The 16056-nt window shown below is 43.4% G+C and overlaps 1 protein-coding gene and 1 long non-coding RNA gene across 2 annotated transcripts in view; both read left to right on the top strand.

Annotated features, from left to right (window-relative positions):
• Positions 1-902: 902 nt before the first annotated feature.
• On the top strand, positions 903-5066 carry LOC135508510 (uncharacterized). The gene is made up of 2 exons (XR_010450804.1): positions 903-1106; positions 1183-5066. It is a non-coding gene; the product is annotated as an uncharacterized LOC135508510 (long non-coding RNA).
• A 7374-nt stretch (positions 5067-12440) lies between these two features.
• The window catches only part of xdh (xanthine dehydrogenase), an 81018-nt gene continuing 77402 nt past the window's right edge, over positions 12441-16056 (top strand). Inside the window, exon 1 of the mRNA XM_064928768.1 lies at positions 12441-12494. Coding sequence (XP_064784840.1) covers positions 12464-12494 — 31 coding nt within the window. The 5' untranslated portion in view covers positions 12441-12463. The remainder of the gene's footprint in view (positions 12495-16056) is intronic.

A 16056-nucleotide genomic window follows, 5' to 3' on the forward strand; every position in this document is an offset into this window, starting at 1 on the left:
ACACACAGCTCTCACCCCAGGTCTCACTACTGTCCACTACACAACCCCAGGTCTCACTACTGTCCACTACACAACCCCAGGTCTCACTACTGTCCACTACTCCCCAGGTCTCACTACTGTCCACTACAGGTCTCACTACTGTCCACTACACAACCCCAGGTCTCACTACTGTCCACTACACAACCCCAGGTCTCACTACTGTCCACTACTACACTACCCCCAGGTCTCACTACTGTCCACTACACAACCCCAGGTCTCACTACTGTCCACTACACTACACAACCCCAGGTCTCACTACTGTCCACTACTGTCCACACAGAACCCCAGGTCTCACTACTGTCCACTACTACACAACCCCAGGTCTCACTACTGTCCACTACACAACCCCAGGTCTCACTACTGTCCACTACACAACCCCAGGTCTCACTACTGTCCACTACACAACCCCAGGTCTCACTACTGGTCTCACTACTGTCCACTACACAACCCCAGGTCTCACTACTGTCCACTACAGAACCCTAGGTCTCACTACTGTCCACTACACAACCCCAGGTCTCACTACTGTCCACTACACAACCCCAGGTCTCACTACTGTCCACTACAGAACCCTCGGTCTCACTACTGTCCACCACACACCCCAGCTCACTCACTGCTGTCCACTACACAACCCCAGGTCTCACTACTGTCCACTACACAACCCCAGGTCTCACTACTGTCCACTACACAACCCCAGGTCTCACTACTGTCCCAGGTCTCACTACTGTCCACTACACAACCCCAGGTCTCACTACTGTCCACTACAGAACCCCAGGTCTCACTACTGTCCACTACAGACTACCCACTACAGAACCCCAGGTCTCACTACTGTCCACTACACAGGTCTCACTACCCACTAGGTCTCACTACTGTCCACTACAGAACCCCAGGTCTCACTACTGTCCACTACAGAACCCCAGGTCTCACTACTGTCCACTACAGAACCCCAGGTCTCACTACTGTCCACTACACAACCCCAGGTCTCACTACTGTCCACTACACAACCCCAGGTCTCACTACTGTCCACTACACAACCCCAGGTCTCACTACTGTCCACTACAGAACCCCAGGTCTCACTACTGTCCACTACACAACCCCAGTCTCACTACTGTCCACTACACTACAGAACCCCAGGTCTCACCCCAGGTCTCACTACTGTCCACTACAGAACCCCAGGTCTCACTACTGTCCACTACACAACCCCAGCTCTCACTGCTGTCCACTACACAACCCCAGCTCTCACTACTGTCCACTACACAACCCCAGGTCTCACTACTGTCCACTACACAACCCCAGGTCTCACTACTGTCCACTACACAACCCCAGGTCTCACTACTGTCCACTACACAACCCCAGGTCTCACTACTGTCCACTACACAACCCCAGGTCTCACTACTGTCCACTACACAACCCCAGGTCTCACTACTGTCCACTACAGAACCCCAGGTCTCACTACTGTCCACTACAGAACCTCAGTTCCCACTACAGTGTTACTACTGTACGATTGGACCAATTGACTGACATGTTTATTAAGGTACGACTAAAACACCAGAAGATAGAATCTGATTTAGTAGCGAACACTGTCGAGATGTGGCATGTATATGAAAACCATACTATTTATATACTACACCAAACCAAGCCCGTTGCCAAATCCCAGTAGTTATAGACAGTTTGTTATACCAGTCTGGATAATCGGTCATACTGGAAGATACAACTATCACAATATTCATCCACTGAAAAGTTTACTATATATTTTCATATTCATATATTGTTTTAGATTATGATTTTTTTTAAATATATAATGAATATCATTACACCGCCTTCAAACGAGTACTGAAATGTCTCGCCGGTGACCTCATAGCTTACAGAGCACCTTACTGGTGGATAGAGCTGTGACATCAGCAGGGCCAACCTTAACAGTGGTGTTTACGTGAAGAAGAAGAAGAAAAAGATGATAGAAGAGGCTATGGTCATAGAGTCTCTATAGAAGGGTCCTAGAGCCTCTAACACTACTAACTTGAATGGTGGAAGCCTGTTCTATAGATTATATTTCTATAGTTATGAGAACCGGTGACATGACAAGCGTACTAGTACGTGACAAAGCATATTCAATGACTTAGTCTGTTCTATTATTATTGTGTGTATATATATATATATTTTTTTTGAAAGTTATACTTGAAAATGGCATGATATAATTTACTCATCAAAGTTTTTTAACTTGTAAAAAAAGAATAAGATTGAGAACTTGTAAAAGTGAGCAGGTTAACTTAGTGAATGTGCTTTGCGATACATCCTTTTGGTCATTGTTTTTATAGACACACAAGAATAAATGAAAGAATTCTATTAATTTCGTTTTTATTAAAAGGCAAGTGGTGTTTGTTTACTGTTCCCATTGTGCCAAGTGACTGACATGTTAAGGTACAACTAAGGTACACAGCTGAAAATATAGAATCTGATTTAGTCCAAGCAGCGAGGACTGTATTTAAAGACATGCTCCGGTACTTTGGCGACTCGTAAGTTTTTTAAATATATTTGTTTTAAACCTCTCGCTTTGGGCTGAATGTGTCAATGTGCAGTTCCATACATGCAGAATTACAGTTTCACCTCAATTAGACACTAAAATCCCTAGTTTGAAAGCGACTGTTTTCTGGAAGCTGTGCCGTGCCATTTTCCCTACATTTCCCCCCATGTGCGCCAGCCCCCGAGCAATTCAAGTTCTAGGCAATGAACTTCAGACCCTTGCATTTGAGTGACATCTAGCAAGAGGCCTGTCCAACATTATCCAATGAGGTTGCAGGGTGGGCCCATTAGCAGAGAGAGAGGCAGAGAGAGAGAGAGACAGAGAGAGGCAGAGAGAGAGAGAGAGAGAGAGAAGCAGAGAGAGAGAGAGAGGCAGAGAGAGACAAAGAGAAGCAGAGAGAGAGAGAGAGGGAGAGAGAAGCAGAGAGAGAGAGAGGCAGAGAGAGAGACCGAGAGAGGGAGAGAGAAGCAGAGAGAGGCAGATAGAGAGAGAGGGAGCGAGAGCGATCTCGTGGTGTACATATCTGCTCATATGTGATGCTATTTTCGGGGACCACTTTTTGCTAGTGAGCGCTACTTTCAGAACTAGTGGCTGCAAAAGTATCCGGAGAATCTCTTTAAACACGGAGACAGATGTTGCATGTATATGAAATACTATTTATATTTTTATATAAACACCAGAAGAGTGAATATGTGTATACTATAGACCTGTGGAACGTGTATGTATTGAGTTATGATTGATCATGTTCTCCTTTTTGGGAAGTATTGAGACCATTGACTTTTGTTATGTTACAGCCTTATTCTAAAATTGATAAAATTGTTTTTTCCCCTCATCAATCTACACATAATCCCCCATAATAACAAAGCTGCACAGCTATTTTCAGGTCTCTCCAGAGATGTTCAAGTTCAGGGTTCAAGTCCAGGCTCTGGCTGGGCCACTCAATGACCTTTTTCAGAGACTTGTCCCGAAGCCACTCCTGCATTGTCTTGGCTGTGTGTTTTAGGGTCGTTGTCCTGTTGAAAGGTGAACCTTCGCCCCAGTCTGAGGTCCTGTGTGCTCTGGAGCAGGTTTTCATCAAGGATCTTTCTGTACTTTGCTCCGTTCATCTTTTGCCTCAATCCTGACTAGTCTTCTAGTCCCTGCCACTGAAAAACATCCCCACAGCATGATGCTGCCACCACCTTGCTTCACCATAGGGATGTTACCAAGTTTCCTCCAGACGTGACGCTTGGCATTCAGGTCACAGAGTTTAATCTTGGTTTCATCAGACCAGAGAATCTTGTTCCTCATGGTCTGAAAGTCCCTTAGGTTCCTTTTAGCAAACTCCAAGCGGGCTGTTGTGCATTTTACTGAGGAGTGGCTTCCGTCTGGCCACTCTACCATAAAGGCCTGATTGGTGGAGTGCAGCAGAGATGGTTGACCGTCTTGAAGGTTCTCTCATCTCCACAGAGGAACCATAGAGCTCTGTCAGAGTGAGTATCAGGTTCTTGGTCACCTCCCTGACCAAGGCTCTTCTCCTCCCCTCTTCTTGCTCAGGTGGCCAGCTCTAGGAAGAGTCTTGATGGTTCCAATCTTCTTCCATTTAAGAATGATGGAGGCCACTGTGTTCTTGGGGACCTTCAATGCTGCGACATTTTTTTGTACACTTCCCCATCTGTGCCTCGACACAGTCCTGTCTCGGAGCTCTATGGGCAATTCCTTCGACCTCATGGCTTGGTTTTTGCTCTGACATACACTGTCAACTGTGGGACCTTGTATAGACAGGTGTGTGCCTTTCCAAATCATGTCCAATCAATTGAATTTACCACAGGTGGTCAAGTTGTAGAAACGTCTCATGGATGATCAATGGAAACAGGATGCACCTGAGCTCAATGTCGAGTCATTGCGAAGGGTCTGAATACTTATGTCAATAAGTTATTTCATTATTTTGTTTTTTTATACATTTGCAAACATAAAAAAAACTAACTTGTTTTTCGCTTTGTCATTATGGGGTATTCTGTGTAGATTGATTGATTAGTATTATTTGAATCCATTAAAGAATAAGGCTATTACGTCAAGGGGTCTGAATACTCTCCGAATGTACTGGACAGCATGTGAATATATATGGTGATGTTTTCAATTTGATAAGAGGGTATTTATTAGACTGAATAGTAGCATGTTTTGAACCAAGACAGAGCACAGTGAGTGAGCAGTGACAACCGAGTGAGGGATCATTAGCTTACCTTGTGGTAACTAGTGGTGGTAGCTTCGATACAGTGTATTAACTTGGTTAAGTGTGTGTGTGTGTGTGTGTGTGTGTCATGAGAGTGAAACACCATGATGCTGATAATGACTCCAGGGTTGAACCTCCCTCTCTGTTGTATCTGCAGTCTATCCACTAGGTTTGATAATGACTCCAGGGTTGAACCTTCCTCTCTGTTGTATCTGCAGTCTATCCACTAGGTTTGATAATGTGCTGCATGTTGCTGTTGTGACTGTTTTTTTGTTTAATAAACAAGAATAAGGAAAACCCCAACTGCTTGGTCTCTGATCAATGTGTCACGGGCTGTTTACCAAATCTACTGTGTGTGTTAGAGGCTGGCCTCTTGGGGACAGGATGTGATTGGGTGACCCTTGACCTCAAGGCAATGGCATGCTGGTTATAATCTGAATAATGATGGTCAGAAGAATCTGGTTATCCCTTCCCAAGGCTGATCAGGCTGAGAAAAGCAGGTCAGGCACACTGCCGTCTGATCACACGCCTAGAGACGTCAGGAAGCACCTTATCGACTTGGAGTCAGTCTACACCATGACTGGACAACTGGAACACAGTGGGAGACGACAGAAGTGACACCAATGTTCTAACCTTTCCACTGTCTATTGAAACCAGGGTTGTGGTCAATTTGAATTAAAGACAGTCAATTCAGTGAAGTTGATTTAAATCTAAAATTTTAACGAAAAAAAATAAAAAATTGCTTTTACTTTTCAGTTAATTGCGAATTCATTCAAAATAGTTACCCTTTTTCCAATTATTGGATTGGAATTTCAATTTACTTCCTGACTTGACTGCCATCAATTCAAATTGCCTCCAACCCTGAATTAAATGGTGTCACAGTCCATTACAGCTCCTGCACTGTGTGTAGGCTCAGTACAATGCTTACTATTGGACAACTGGAAGTTCTACCAACACATTGGCTGTAGCACTCGCTCTTAGAAAACATTGGACCGCAACTACTGAACCCCCGCCCTCCTTTCGGCAAATCTGATCACGACTCCATTTCGCTCCTCCCTTCCCTTCCTATGGGCAGAAACTCACAGGAAGTACCCATGTTACTCTGGTCTGACCAATCGGAATCCATTCTTCAAGATTGTTTTGATCACTCGGACTGGGATATGTTCCCGGGTGGCCTCTGAAAATAACATTGACGACTACGCGGATACTGTGACTGAGTTTATCAGGAAATGTATGGGAGATGTTGTACAACTGATTGCCCGCTACAATGTTTTCAGGAGAGACAGGATTGAAGGAAGAGGAGGGGGTGTGATATCCGATGTAAACAAATTGAGTGGTCATATGATCATGAACTAGAATGTATTGGCCTGAACATTACACTGTCTCCCCAAGTGTCTTTTACCCTTATTGGAATGTATAGGCCACCTTCCACCAAAACGGTGTGTTTTTTTTAATCAGTTTAATAACATGCTGAGGGAATGTGATTTTGGGAAAGAGGTCATCTTAATGGGAGATTTTAATATTAATTATGACGACAAGTCTTGTAGGAAAACCCTCAAACGGATCACTAATACCTTTGACCTTACACAGCTAGTTAAAGGGCCAACCAGGGTGACTTGTTGCTCTGAAACACAGATTGATTTGGTGTTCTGTAATAAACCAGAGAGAGTGACTAAATCATTCAATATGGTTACTGGGCTATTTGATCATAATCTGACACTTATAGCCAGAAAGCTGTCTAAAAGCAGGTTTAACCTCTACTATTAGAAAGACGGATCAACTAAGAATACCTAAGAGTGAATTAAACTATTTTGAAAATGCAATTAAGGGAATTAACTGAATGATCTCTTGTCCTATACAGACGTGGAAGCTGATAGTCAGGTTTTTCTATCCACAATCCAGACTACAATAAATGGTTTCCTTAAGAAAATCTAATCCAAACCTGGCCAGAAGAGCACTCTTCCTTGGCTGAATGGAGAAATCTGGAAATGATGAAAGAACGAGATGATGCTCTAAAAAAAAGATCCAAATTAGAGCATGACAGACGTAGGTTTACCATGTTAAGAAATAAGGTGATGAAAGAAATCAGACAGGCCAAGGCAAACTTTTTTATTAACATAATTGGTGAAGCAAAGTGAAATTCTAAATTGATCTGGGAGAATCTAAAAAAGTTAACAGGGAAAGACCATAGTAACACTGCAAACAGACTAGAAATCATGGTGAATAACAATCTAACACAGGATGCAGTCGAAATGCAATAGCCTTCAATTCCTACTTTATTGACTCTGTCAGGGTACTGACCCAGAACCCCTCCACTCGGGCGACCCTGCTGACGTGAGTAACTACAGGCTCAGGTTGTTGAAAAGTGTACAGCAGAACAACTGATTGCCCACCTCAACAACAGCCCCTTCACGTTACACTCCACGCAGTTTGGCTTCAGAGCAAAACACTCCACAGAAACGGCCAACTGCTTTCTTCTGGAAAATGTGAAGTCCAGGATGGACAAAGGGGGTGCTGTTGGGGCTGTGTTTCTGGACCTAAGGAAGGCTTTTGATACTGTTATCCATGAGATTCTCATCACAAAATTGTCCAAGTTCAACTTTTCCCCTGATGCCTTGAGATGGATGAAATCATACCTTGAAGGCAGAACTCAGTGTGTCAGAGTGAGCAAAGAGCTGTCGCCCACTCTTAGCTATGATGTGGGTGTGCCCCAAGGGTCTATACTGGGGCCCCTCCTGTTCAGCCTGTACATTTATGATCTGCCTTCTGTCTGTACTGGGTCTGAAGTTCAAATGTATGCAGATGATACAGTGATATATGTGCATGCAAAGAGCAAACAACAAGCTGCACAAGAGCTCACTACTGTAATGGTCCAGGTTACAAAGTGGCTCAGTGACTCACTACTGTAAGGGAATACCCCCCTGAAATGGACAAAAATGAATGGGAAAACATTGGCATTGGACAAACCATGTACACGGTGTCCAATACCACCCAACCTGGCGTTGATTCGTGTAAAGTTGATTGCAAATGCCATATGGCAAATGCCAGTTGTAACACTTTAAAAATCCAACAGGTGGCGAGTGCGCTCCACCTTGGTTTTTCATATTGGAAATGCAACACAAGTGAATTTTTTTTCAAAATCTTATCACCCCCCAAAAAAGTGCTTTCTGGACCGTTTTTCGAAATTCTTTCAATTTTTTTGTCAATTACACATGTGTAAGAACTGTATGAATTTACTTTTGTCCATTTTTGTATCATTTTTTTTATTGTACTTGCGCACAAGGAATATGTTTTGTCCATTTGCAATATGATTTCATAGGAAGTCAAAAGTCAAAAATAGCAAAATTTTATAAAACACTTCACACACCCTTAAAGAAGTGCTCTCTGGACCGTTTTTCAAAATTCTTTCGATTTTTGTGTCAATTACACAAGTATAAGAACTGTATCAACATACTTTAGTCATTTTATTATCATTTTTTTTACTTGTGCATAAGGCATATGTTTTCTCCATTTGCAATATGATTTCATAGGAAGTCAAAAGTCGAAAATGTGAACTTTAAAAAAAAAACTTTTCACCCTCGTAAAAAAGTGCTTTCTGGACCATTTTTCGAAATTGTTTCGATTTTATGTAAATTAATCATGTGTAAGAACTGTATGAATATCCTTTTGTAAAATTTTAATAAGGAATTTGATTTGTCCATTTGCAATATGATTTCATAGGAAGTCAAAAGTCAAAGTCAAAAGTCACTTTTTTGGGGGCCAAATGCCATAAGAAATTTGACTTGCTCAAAAATCCTGCGAAATGCAAAATTGACTGGCCAGATGAACTCGGGATGGCCGGGCAGTGATAGTTGTTCCTTTTCATCACTCGTTGTGTTGATTTCATCATGTCCATTTGGTGATGTTTTTTCACTATAGAATCATATTGCAAGTGCACGTGCATTTGCAATATGTTTCAATGGGCACTTACCATCACGAATTTGTCATGCTCAAAAATCATGCAGAATTGCAAAATTGACTTACCTGATGAACACAGGATGGCCGGGCAGTGATAGTTGCTCCTTTGCATCTCTCATTGTGTTGATTTCATCATGTCCATTTGGTGACGTTTTTTCACTATAGAATCATATTGCAAGTGCACGTGCATTTGCAATATGTTTCAATGGGCATTTACCATCACGAATTTGGCGTGCTCAAAAGTCAAACTATACTTTGCTCAAACTATACTTTTGTCAACTTTTATTATCATTTTTTTTTTTTACTTGTGCATAAGTTATATGTTTTGTCCATTTGCAATATGATTTCACAGGAAATCAAAGTCAAAAGCCACTTTTTCTTTGGCCAAATAACATAAGAAATTTGACGTGCTCATAAATCCTGCAGAAATGCAAAATTGACTGGCCTGATGAACACAGGATGGCCTTACAGTGATAGTTGTTCCTTTCCATCACTCGTTGTGTTGATTTCATCATGTCCATTTGGTGATGTTTTTTCACTATAGAATCATATTGCAAATGCACGTGCATTTGCAATATGTTTCAATGGGCATTTACCATCACGAATTTGGCATGCTCAAAAATCATGCAGAAATGCAACATTGACTGGCCTGATGAACACAGGATGGCCGGGCATTGATAGTGGGTCTTCTCCATCTCTCGTTGTGTTGATTTCATTATGTCCATTTGTTTATGTTTTCTCACTTTTGCAAAGTCACTGTGCATTTGCAATATGGTTCATTGGGCGTTTACCATCACAAATTTGTCATGCTATAAAAATCCTGCAGGAATGCGAAATTGACTGGACGGGATGGCTGGGCAGTGATTCTGGTACCTCTCCATCGCTTGTTAGGGTTGATTTCAGAATGTCACTTTCGTGATGGTACCTCACTGTCTAAACATATTGCAAATGGACAAGAGTCACCAGCAAGTCACCATCCATCAGTCAATTAGATATCATTCTGACACCAAACTGAAACAAACTGACACCAAACCCACTTTTTCCAACTCGTTTAGTAGCCAACTACAAACTACAGAGATGGCCCAAAATTCACAATGCATTCTATTCAAGCCATAATAAAAACGTAAAACACGTAGTTACGTTCCAGCTGCGGGTCCAGTTCAGGTGTCATGTGTAGGCCTAGCTGAGGCGACCCTGAGGCGACCCCGAATCCCAAGTTTCGGCTCGATAGGTCATTTGGTGTCCGAGCAAAACCCTAATTGGTGCTGAAAATCCACTTTTTTCCATGACTTGCTACGGGGTCCTTGAATGAGCTATCGGACAGAAACGTTGGGTTTCGTCTCTATGGGCCGAGACGGTCGCAATGCACCTAGTCTTGCGACTCTGAGACATTTCTAAATGTCGTCATTTTCGTGATGCAAAAATGAATTGAAGTCATTGCAAATGTACGAGGCTGTTTCTCGGTCCGAGAACCTTCTAGAGCGACGTAACTCACCACGCACTATGAACCTGAGGTCTAGAACAGGATTCTAAAGTTTCGGAACTCTAGGTCTGACGGTTCTTTAACAGTTCCAACAAGGTTAACTAATGCAGGCAGTGTATGTTTCTACGCACCCCAATGTGTCCCTCCTTCCAAGCTGTGTGTTTGTGTGATTTAGTTTTCCTTTGAAATTTTACAGGAAGAATGACTGATTTACAGTTCATGTGGGTTGCCTAATCACACATATGAAATTTTGGACAGATCTGACTTTTTTAACCCTTCGAAACAGCCCCTGAGACACGAATTATGGCACTTCCGGTTGACACAGGAAGCTATAAGTCAACACATATCCTCATTGGGGTATGCTTTTACAGAATCCTGAGATTTAAGTCCTTACGTTAAGAACTGACTGATTTACACAGGGTTGAATGCACTATGTCTATCAAACTGCAGGCAGCGTATGGATATACACTTTTAGGGTGATTTTAACCACTTCCAGTTGGTCCAGGAAGCTTAGAATCAACTCAGGTAGACCTCGTAGTGGCCTGATGGACTGTCACCGAAGACAGGTTCATATGACATTCATAACCCACATAGGCTTCAGGTTGAATTTAGGGGTGCAGGCAATGCAGGCAAAAGCATATTTTGAAAATCTGAGATGACAGTGTTGTTAAGAAAAGGCTAAGCTTGAGAGCAGACGCATTATTTTCATTTTATTTGCAATTTTCAGAAATCGTTAACGTTGCGTTATGCTAATGAGCCTGAGGCTTTAGTCACGATCCCGGATCCGGGATGGGGAGTTTCAAGAGGTCCGGATCCGGGATGGGGAGTTTCCATCCGGGATGGGGAGTTTCCATCAGTCAATTAGATGTAATTCTGACACCAAACTGATATCAATTGACACCAAACCCACTTTTTCCAACTCATTTAGAAGCCAACTATCACATATGTCAGAGCAGGCCCAGAATTCACAGCGCCTTCAGTTTAAAACATAATAAAAACGTAAAACTCGTAGTTACGTTCTAGTTGCGGTTCCAGTTCAGACATTATGTATAGGCCTATGTGAGGCGACCCCGAATCCCGAGTTTCGGCTCAATAGGTCCTTCGGTGCCCGAGCAATACCCTAATTGGTGCTGAAAATCCACTTTTTTCCATGCCTTGCTATGGGGTCCTTGAATGAGCTATCAGACAGAAACGTTGGGTTCTGTCTCTATGGGCCGAGCCAGTTTCAATGCACCTAGTCTTGTGTCTCTAAGACTTTTCTAAATGTCGTAATTTTCGTAATGGTCAAAATGAATTGAAGTCATTGCAAATGTACGAGGCTGTTTCTCGGTCCGAGAACCTTCTAGAGCCACCTAACTCACCACGCACTATCGACCTGAGGTCTAGAACAGGTTTCTAAAGTTTCGGAACTCTAGGTCTGACGGTTCTTATTTAACTCGAACAAAGCTAACTATTGCAGGCACTGTCTGTCTCTACGCACCCCAATACGTCCCTCCTTCGAGGTTGTGTGTCAGTGTGATTTAGTTTTCCTTTGAAATTTTATGGGGAAAATGACTGATTTACAGTCCATTTACAGTCCATGGGGGTTGCCTAATCACACATATATAGCCAGACGCAATGTAGAAAACGGAACGATTTCTCCTACACACAGACGCTTTCAGGAAAAACTGCGCATTTGGTATGTAACTGAGAGTCTCCTCATTGAAAACATCAGAAGCTCTTCAAAGGTAAATGATTTTATTTGTTTGGTTATCTGGTTTTTGTGAAAATGTTGCGTGCTAAATGCTACTCAAAATGCTATGCTAGCTTTGCATACTCTTACACAAATTAGTCAATTTCTATGGTTCAAAAGCATATTTTGAAAATCTGAGATGACAGTGTTGTTAAGAAAAGGCTAAGCTTGAGAGCAGACGCATTATTTTCATTTTATTTGCGAAATCGTTAATGTTGCGTTATGCTAATGAGCCTGAGGCTTTAGTCACAAACCCGGATCCGGTATGGGGAGTTTCAAGAAGTTAAAGATCTATGCATTTAATAATTATTTGAAATGTATTGGTTAAACAAATGCAAAACACTATGGAAAATTTGTTCTTCATTCTCAGTAGCTTTATCCGTAATTAATCGCCATGAGAACATTTTGCCTGTTCAGAGTATGTATTTGGAAATATATATCTCATATATGTGTACACGTATAACATGATATACAATATATATGTTATCTCTCCAGATAACAGAGAAGCATGCTGATCCAGAGATGACACTGCTGACATACCTCAGGAGAAAGTGTATCCTGAAACACCTCTCACACACAGCCCCGGGAAGTAGGGTGTTGAAGGTGATGATTTAATACCATAGCCCAGGGAAGTAGGGGTGTTGAAGGTGATGATTTAATACCATAGCAACAGGAAGTAGGGGTGTTGAGGGTGCTGATTTAATACCATAGCCACAGGAAGTAGGGGTGTTGAGGGTGCTGATTTAATACCATAGCCCTGGGAAGTAGGGGTGTTGAAGGTGCTGATTTAATACCATAGCCCAGGGAAGTAGGGTGTTGAAGGTGCTGATTTAATACCATAGCCCCGGGAAGTAGGGTGTTGAAGGTGAAGATTTAATACCATAGCCCCGGGAAGTAGGGTGTTGAAGGTGCTGATTTAATACCATAGCCCAGGGAAGTAGGGTGTTGAAGGTGCTGATTTAATACCATAGCCCCGGGAAGTAGGGTGTTGAAGGTGCTGATTTAATACCATAGCCCAGGGAAGTAGGGGTGTTGAGGGTGCTGATTTAATACCATAGCCCCGGGAAGTAGGGTGTTGAAGGTGCTGATTTAATACCATAGCCCAGGGAAGTAGGGTGTTGAAGGTGCAGATTTAATACCATAGCCCAGGGAAGTAGGGTGTTGAAGGTGCTGATTTAATACCATAGCCCCGGGAAGTAGGGTGTTGAAGGTGCTGATTTAATACCATAGCCCCGGGAAGTAGGGTGTTGAAGGTGCTGATTTAATACCCCCGGATAGGGTAAGATTTAATACCATAGCTCAGGAAGTAGGGTGGGTGTTTAATGAAGAGCCCAGGGAAGTAGGGTTTTGAAGGTGCTGATTTAATACCATAGCCCCGGGAAGTAGGGTGTTGAAGGTAATGATTTAATACCATAGCCCCGGGAAGTAGGGTGTTGAATGTGCTGATTTAATACCATAGCCCAGGGAAGTAGGGTGTTGAAGGTGCTGATTTAATACCATAGCCCCGGGAAGTAGGGTGTTGAAGGTGCTGATTTAATACCATAGCCCCGGGAAGTAGGGTGTTGAAGGTGCTGATTTAATACCATAGCCCAGGGAAGTAGGGTTTTGAAGGTGCTGATTTAATACCATAGCCCCGGGAAGTAGGGTGTTGAAGGTGCTGATTTAATACCATAGCCCAGGGAAGTAGGGGTGTTGAGGGTGCTGATTTAAAACCATAGCCACAGGAAGTAGTGTGTTGAAGGTGCTGATTTAATACCATAGCCCAGGGAAGTAAGGCTTTGAGGGTGCTGATTTAATACCATAGCCCCGGGAAGTAGGGTGTTGAAGGTGCTGATTTAATACCATAGCCCAGGGATGTAGGGTGTTGAAGGTGCAGATTTATTACCATAGCCCCGGGAAGTAAGGTTTTGAGGGTGCTGATTTAATACCATAGCCCCGGGAAGTAGGGTGTTGAAGGTGCAGATTTAATACCATAGCCCCGGGAAGTAGGGTTTTGAGGGTGCTGATTTAATACCATGGCCACAGGAAGTAGGGGTGTTGAGGGTGCTGATTTAATACCATAGCCCCGGGAAGTAGGGTGTTGAAGGTGCTGATTTAATACCATAGACACAGGAAGTAGGGGTGTTGAGGGTGCTGATTTAATAACATGGCCACAGGAAGTAGGGGTGTTGAGGGTGCTGATTTAATACCATAGCCCAGGGAAGTAGGGTGTTGAAGGTGCTGATTTAATACCATAGCCACAGGAAGTAGGGGTGCTGAGGGTGCTGATTTAATACCATAGCCCTGGGAAGTAGTGTGTTGAAGGTGCTGATTTAATACCGTAGCCCTGGGAAGTAGGGGTGTTGAGGGTGCTGATTTAATACCATAGCCCCGGGAAGTAGGGTGTTGAAGATGATGATTTAATACCATAGCCCCGGGAAGTAGGGGTGTTGAGGGTGCTGATTTAATACCATAACCACAGGAAGTAGGGGTGTTGATGGTGCTGATTTAATACCATAGCCACAGGAAGTAGGGGTGTTGAGGGTGCTGATTTAATACCATAGCCACAGGAAGTAGGGGTGTTGAGGGTGCTGATTTAATACCATACCCACAGGAAGTAGGGGTGTTGAGGTTGCTGATTTAATACCATAGCCCTGGGAAGTAGGGGTGTTGAAGGTGCTGATTTAATACCATAGCAACAGGAAGTAGGGATGTTGAGGGTGCTGATTTAATACCATAGCCACAGGAAGTAGGGGTGTTGAGGGTGCTGATTTAATACCATAGCCCTGGGAAGTAGGGGTGTTGAAGGTGCTGATTTAATACCATAGCCCAGGGAAGTAGGGTGTTGAAGGTGCTGATTTAATACCATAGCCCCGGGAAGTAGGGTGTTGAAGGTGAAGATTTAATACCATAGCCCCGGGAAGTAGGGTGTTGAAGGTGCTGATACAATACCATAGCCCAGGGAAGTAAGGCTTTGAGGGTGCTGATTTAATACCATAGCCCCGGGAAGTAGGGTGTTGAAGGTGCTGATTTAATACCATAGCCCAGGGAAGTAGGGTGTTGAAGGTGCAGATTTAATACCATAGCCCCGGGAAGTAGGGTGTTGAAGGTGCTGATTTAATACCATAGCCCCGGGAAGTAGGGTGTTGAAGGTGCTGATTTAATACCATAGCCCAGGGAAGTAGGGTGTTGAAGGTGCTGATTTAATACCATAGCCCCGGGAAGTAGGGTGTTGAAGGTGCTGATTTAATACCATAGCCCAGGGAAGTAGGGGTGTTGAGGTTGCTGATTTAAAACCATAGCCACAGGAAGTAGGGTGTTGAAGGTGCTGATTTAATACCATAGCCCAGGGAAGTAAGGCTTTGAGGGTGCTGATTTAATACCATAGCCCCGAGAAGTAGGGTGTTGAAGGTGCTGATTTAATACCATAGCCCAGGGATGTAGGGTGTTGAAGGTGCAGATTTAATACCATAGCCCCGGGAAGTAAGGTTTTGAGGGTGCTGATTTAATACCATAGCCCCGGGAAGTAGGGTGTTGAAGGTGCAGATTTAATACCATAGCCCCGGGAAGTAGGGTGTTGAGGGTGCTGATTTAATACCATGGCCACAGGAAGTAGGGGTGTTGAGGGTGCTGATTTAATACCTTAGCCCCGGGAAGTAGGGTGTTGAAGGTGCTGATTTAATACAATAGACACAGGAAGTAGGGGTGTTGAGGGTGCTGATTTAATAACATGGCCACAGGAAGTAGGGGTGTTGAGGGTGCTGATTTAATACCATAGCCCAGGGAAGTAGGGTGTTGAAGGTGCTGATTTAATACCATAGCCACAGGAAGTAGGGGTGCTGAGGGTGCTGATTTAATACCATAGCCCTGGGAAGTAGTGTGTTGAAGGTGCTGATTTAATACCGTAGCCCTGGGAAGTAGGGGTGTTGAAGGTGCTGATTTAATACCATAGCCCGGGAAGTAGGGTGTTGAAGATGATGATTTAATACCATAGCCCCGGGAAGTAGGGGTGTTGAGGGTGCTGATTTAATACCATAACCACAGGAAGTAGGGGTGTTGATGGTGCTGATTTAATACCATAGCCACAGGAAGTAGGGGTGTTGAGGGTGCTGATTTAATACCATAGCCACAGGAAG

Source organism: Oncorhynchus masou, chromosome 21 (genome assembly GCF_036934945.1).
Source record: "Oncorhynchus masou masou isolate Uvic2021 chromosome 21, UVic_Omas_1.1, whole genome shotgun sequence".
NCBI classification, from domain to species: Eukaryota; Metazoa; Chordata; class Actinopteri; order Salmoniformes; family Salmonidae; genus Oncorhynchus; species Oncorhynchus masou.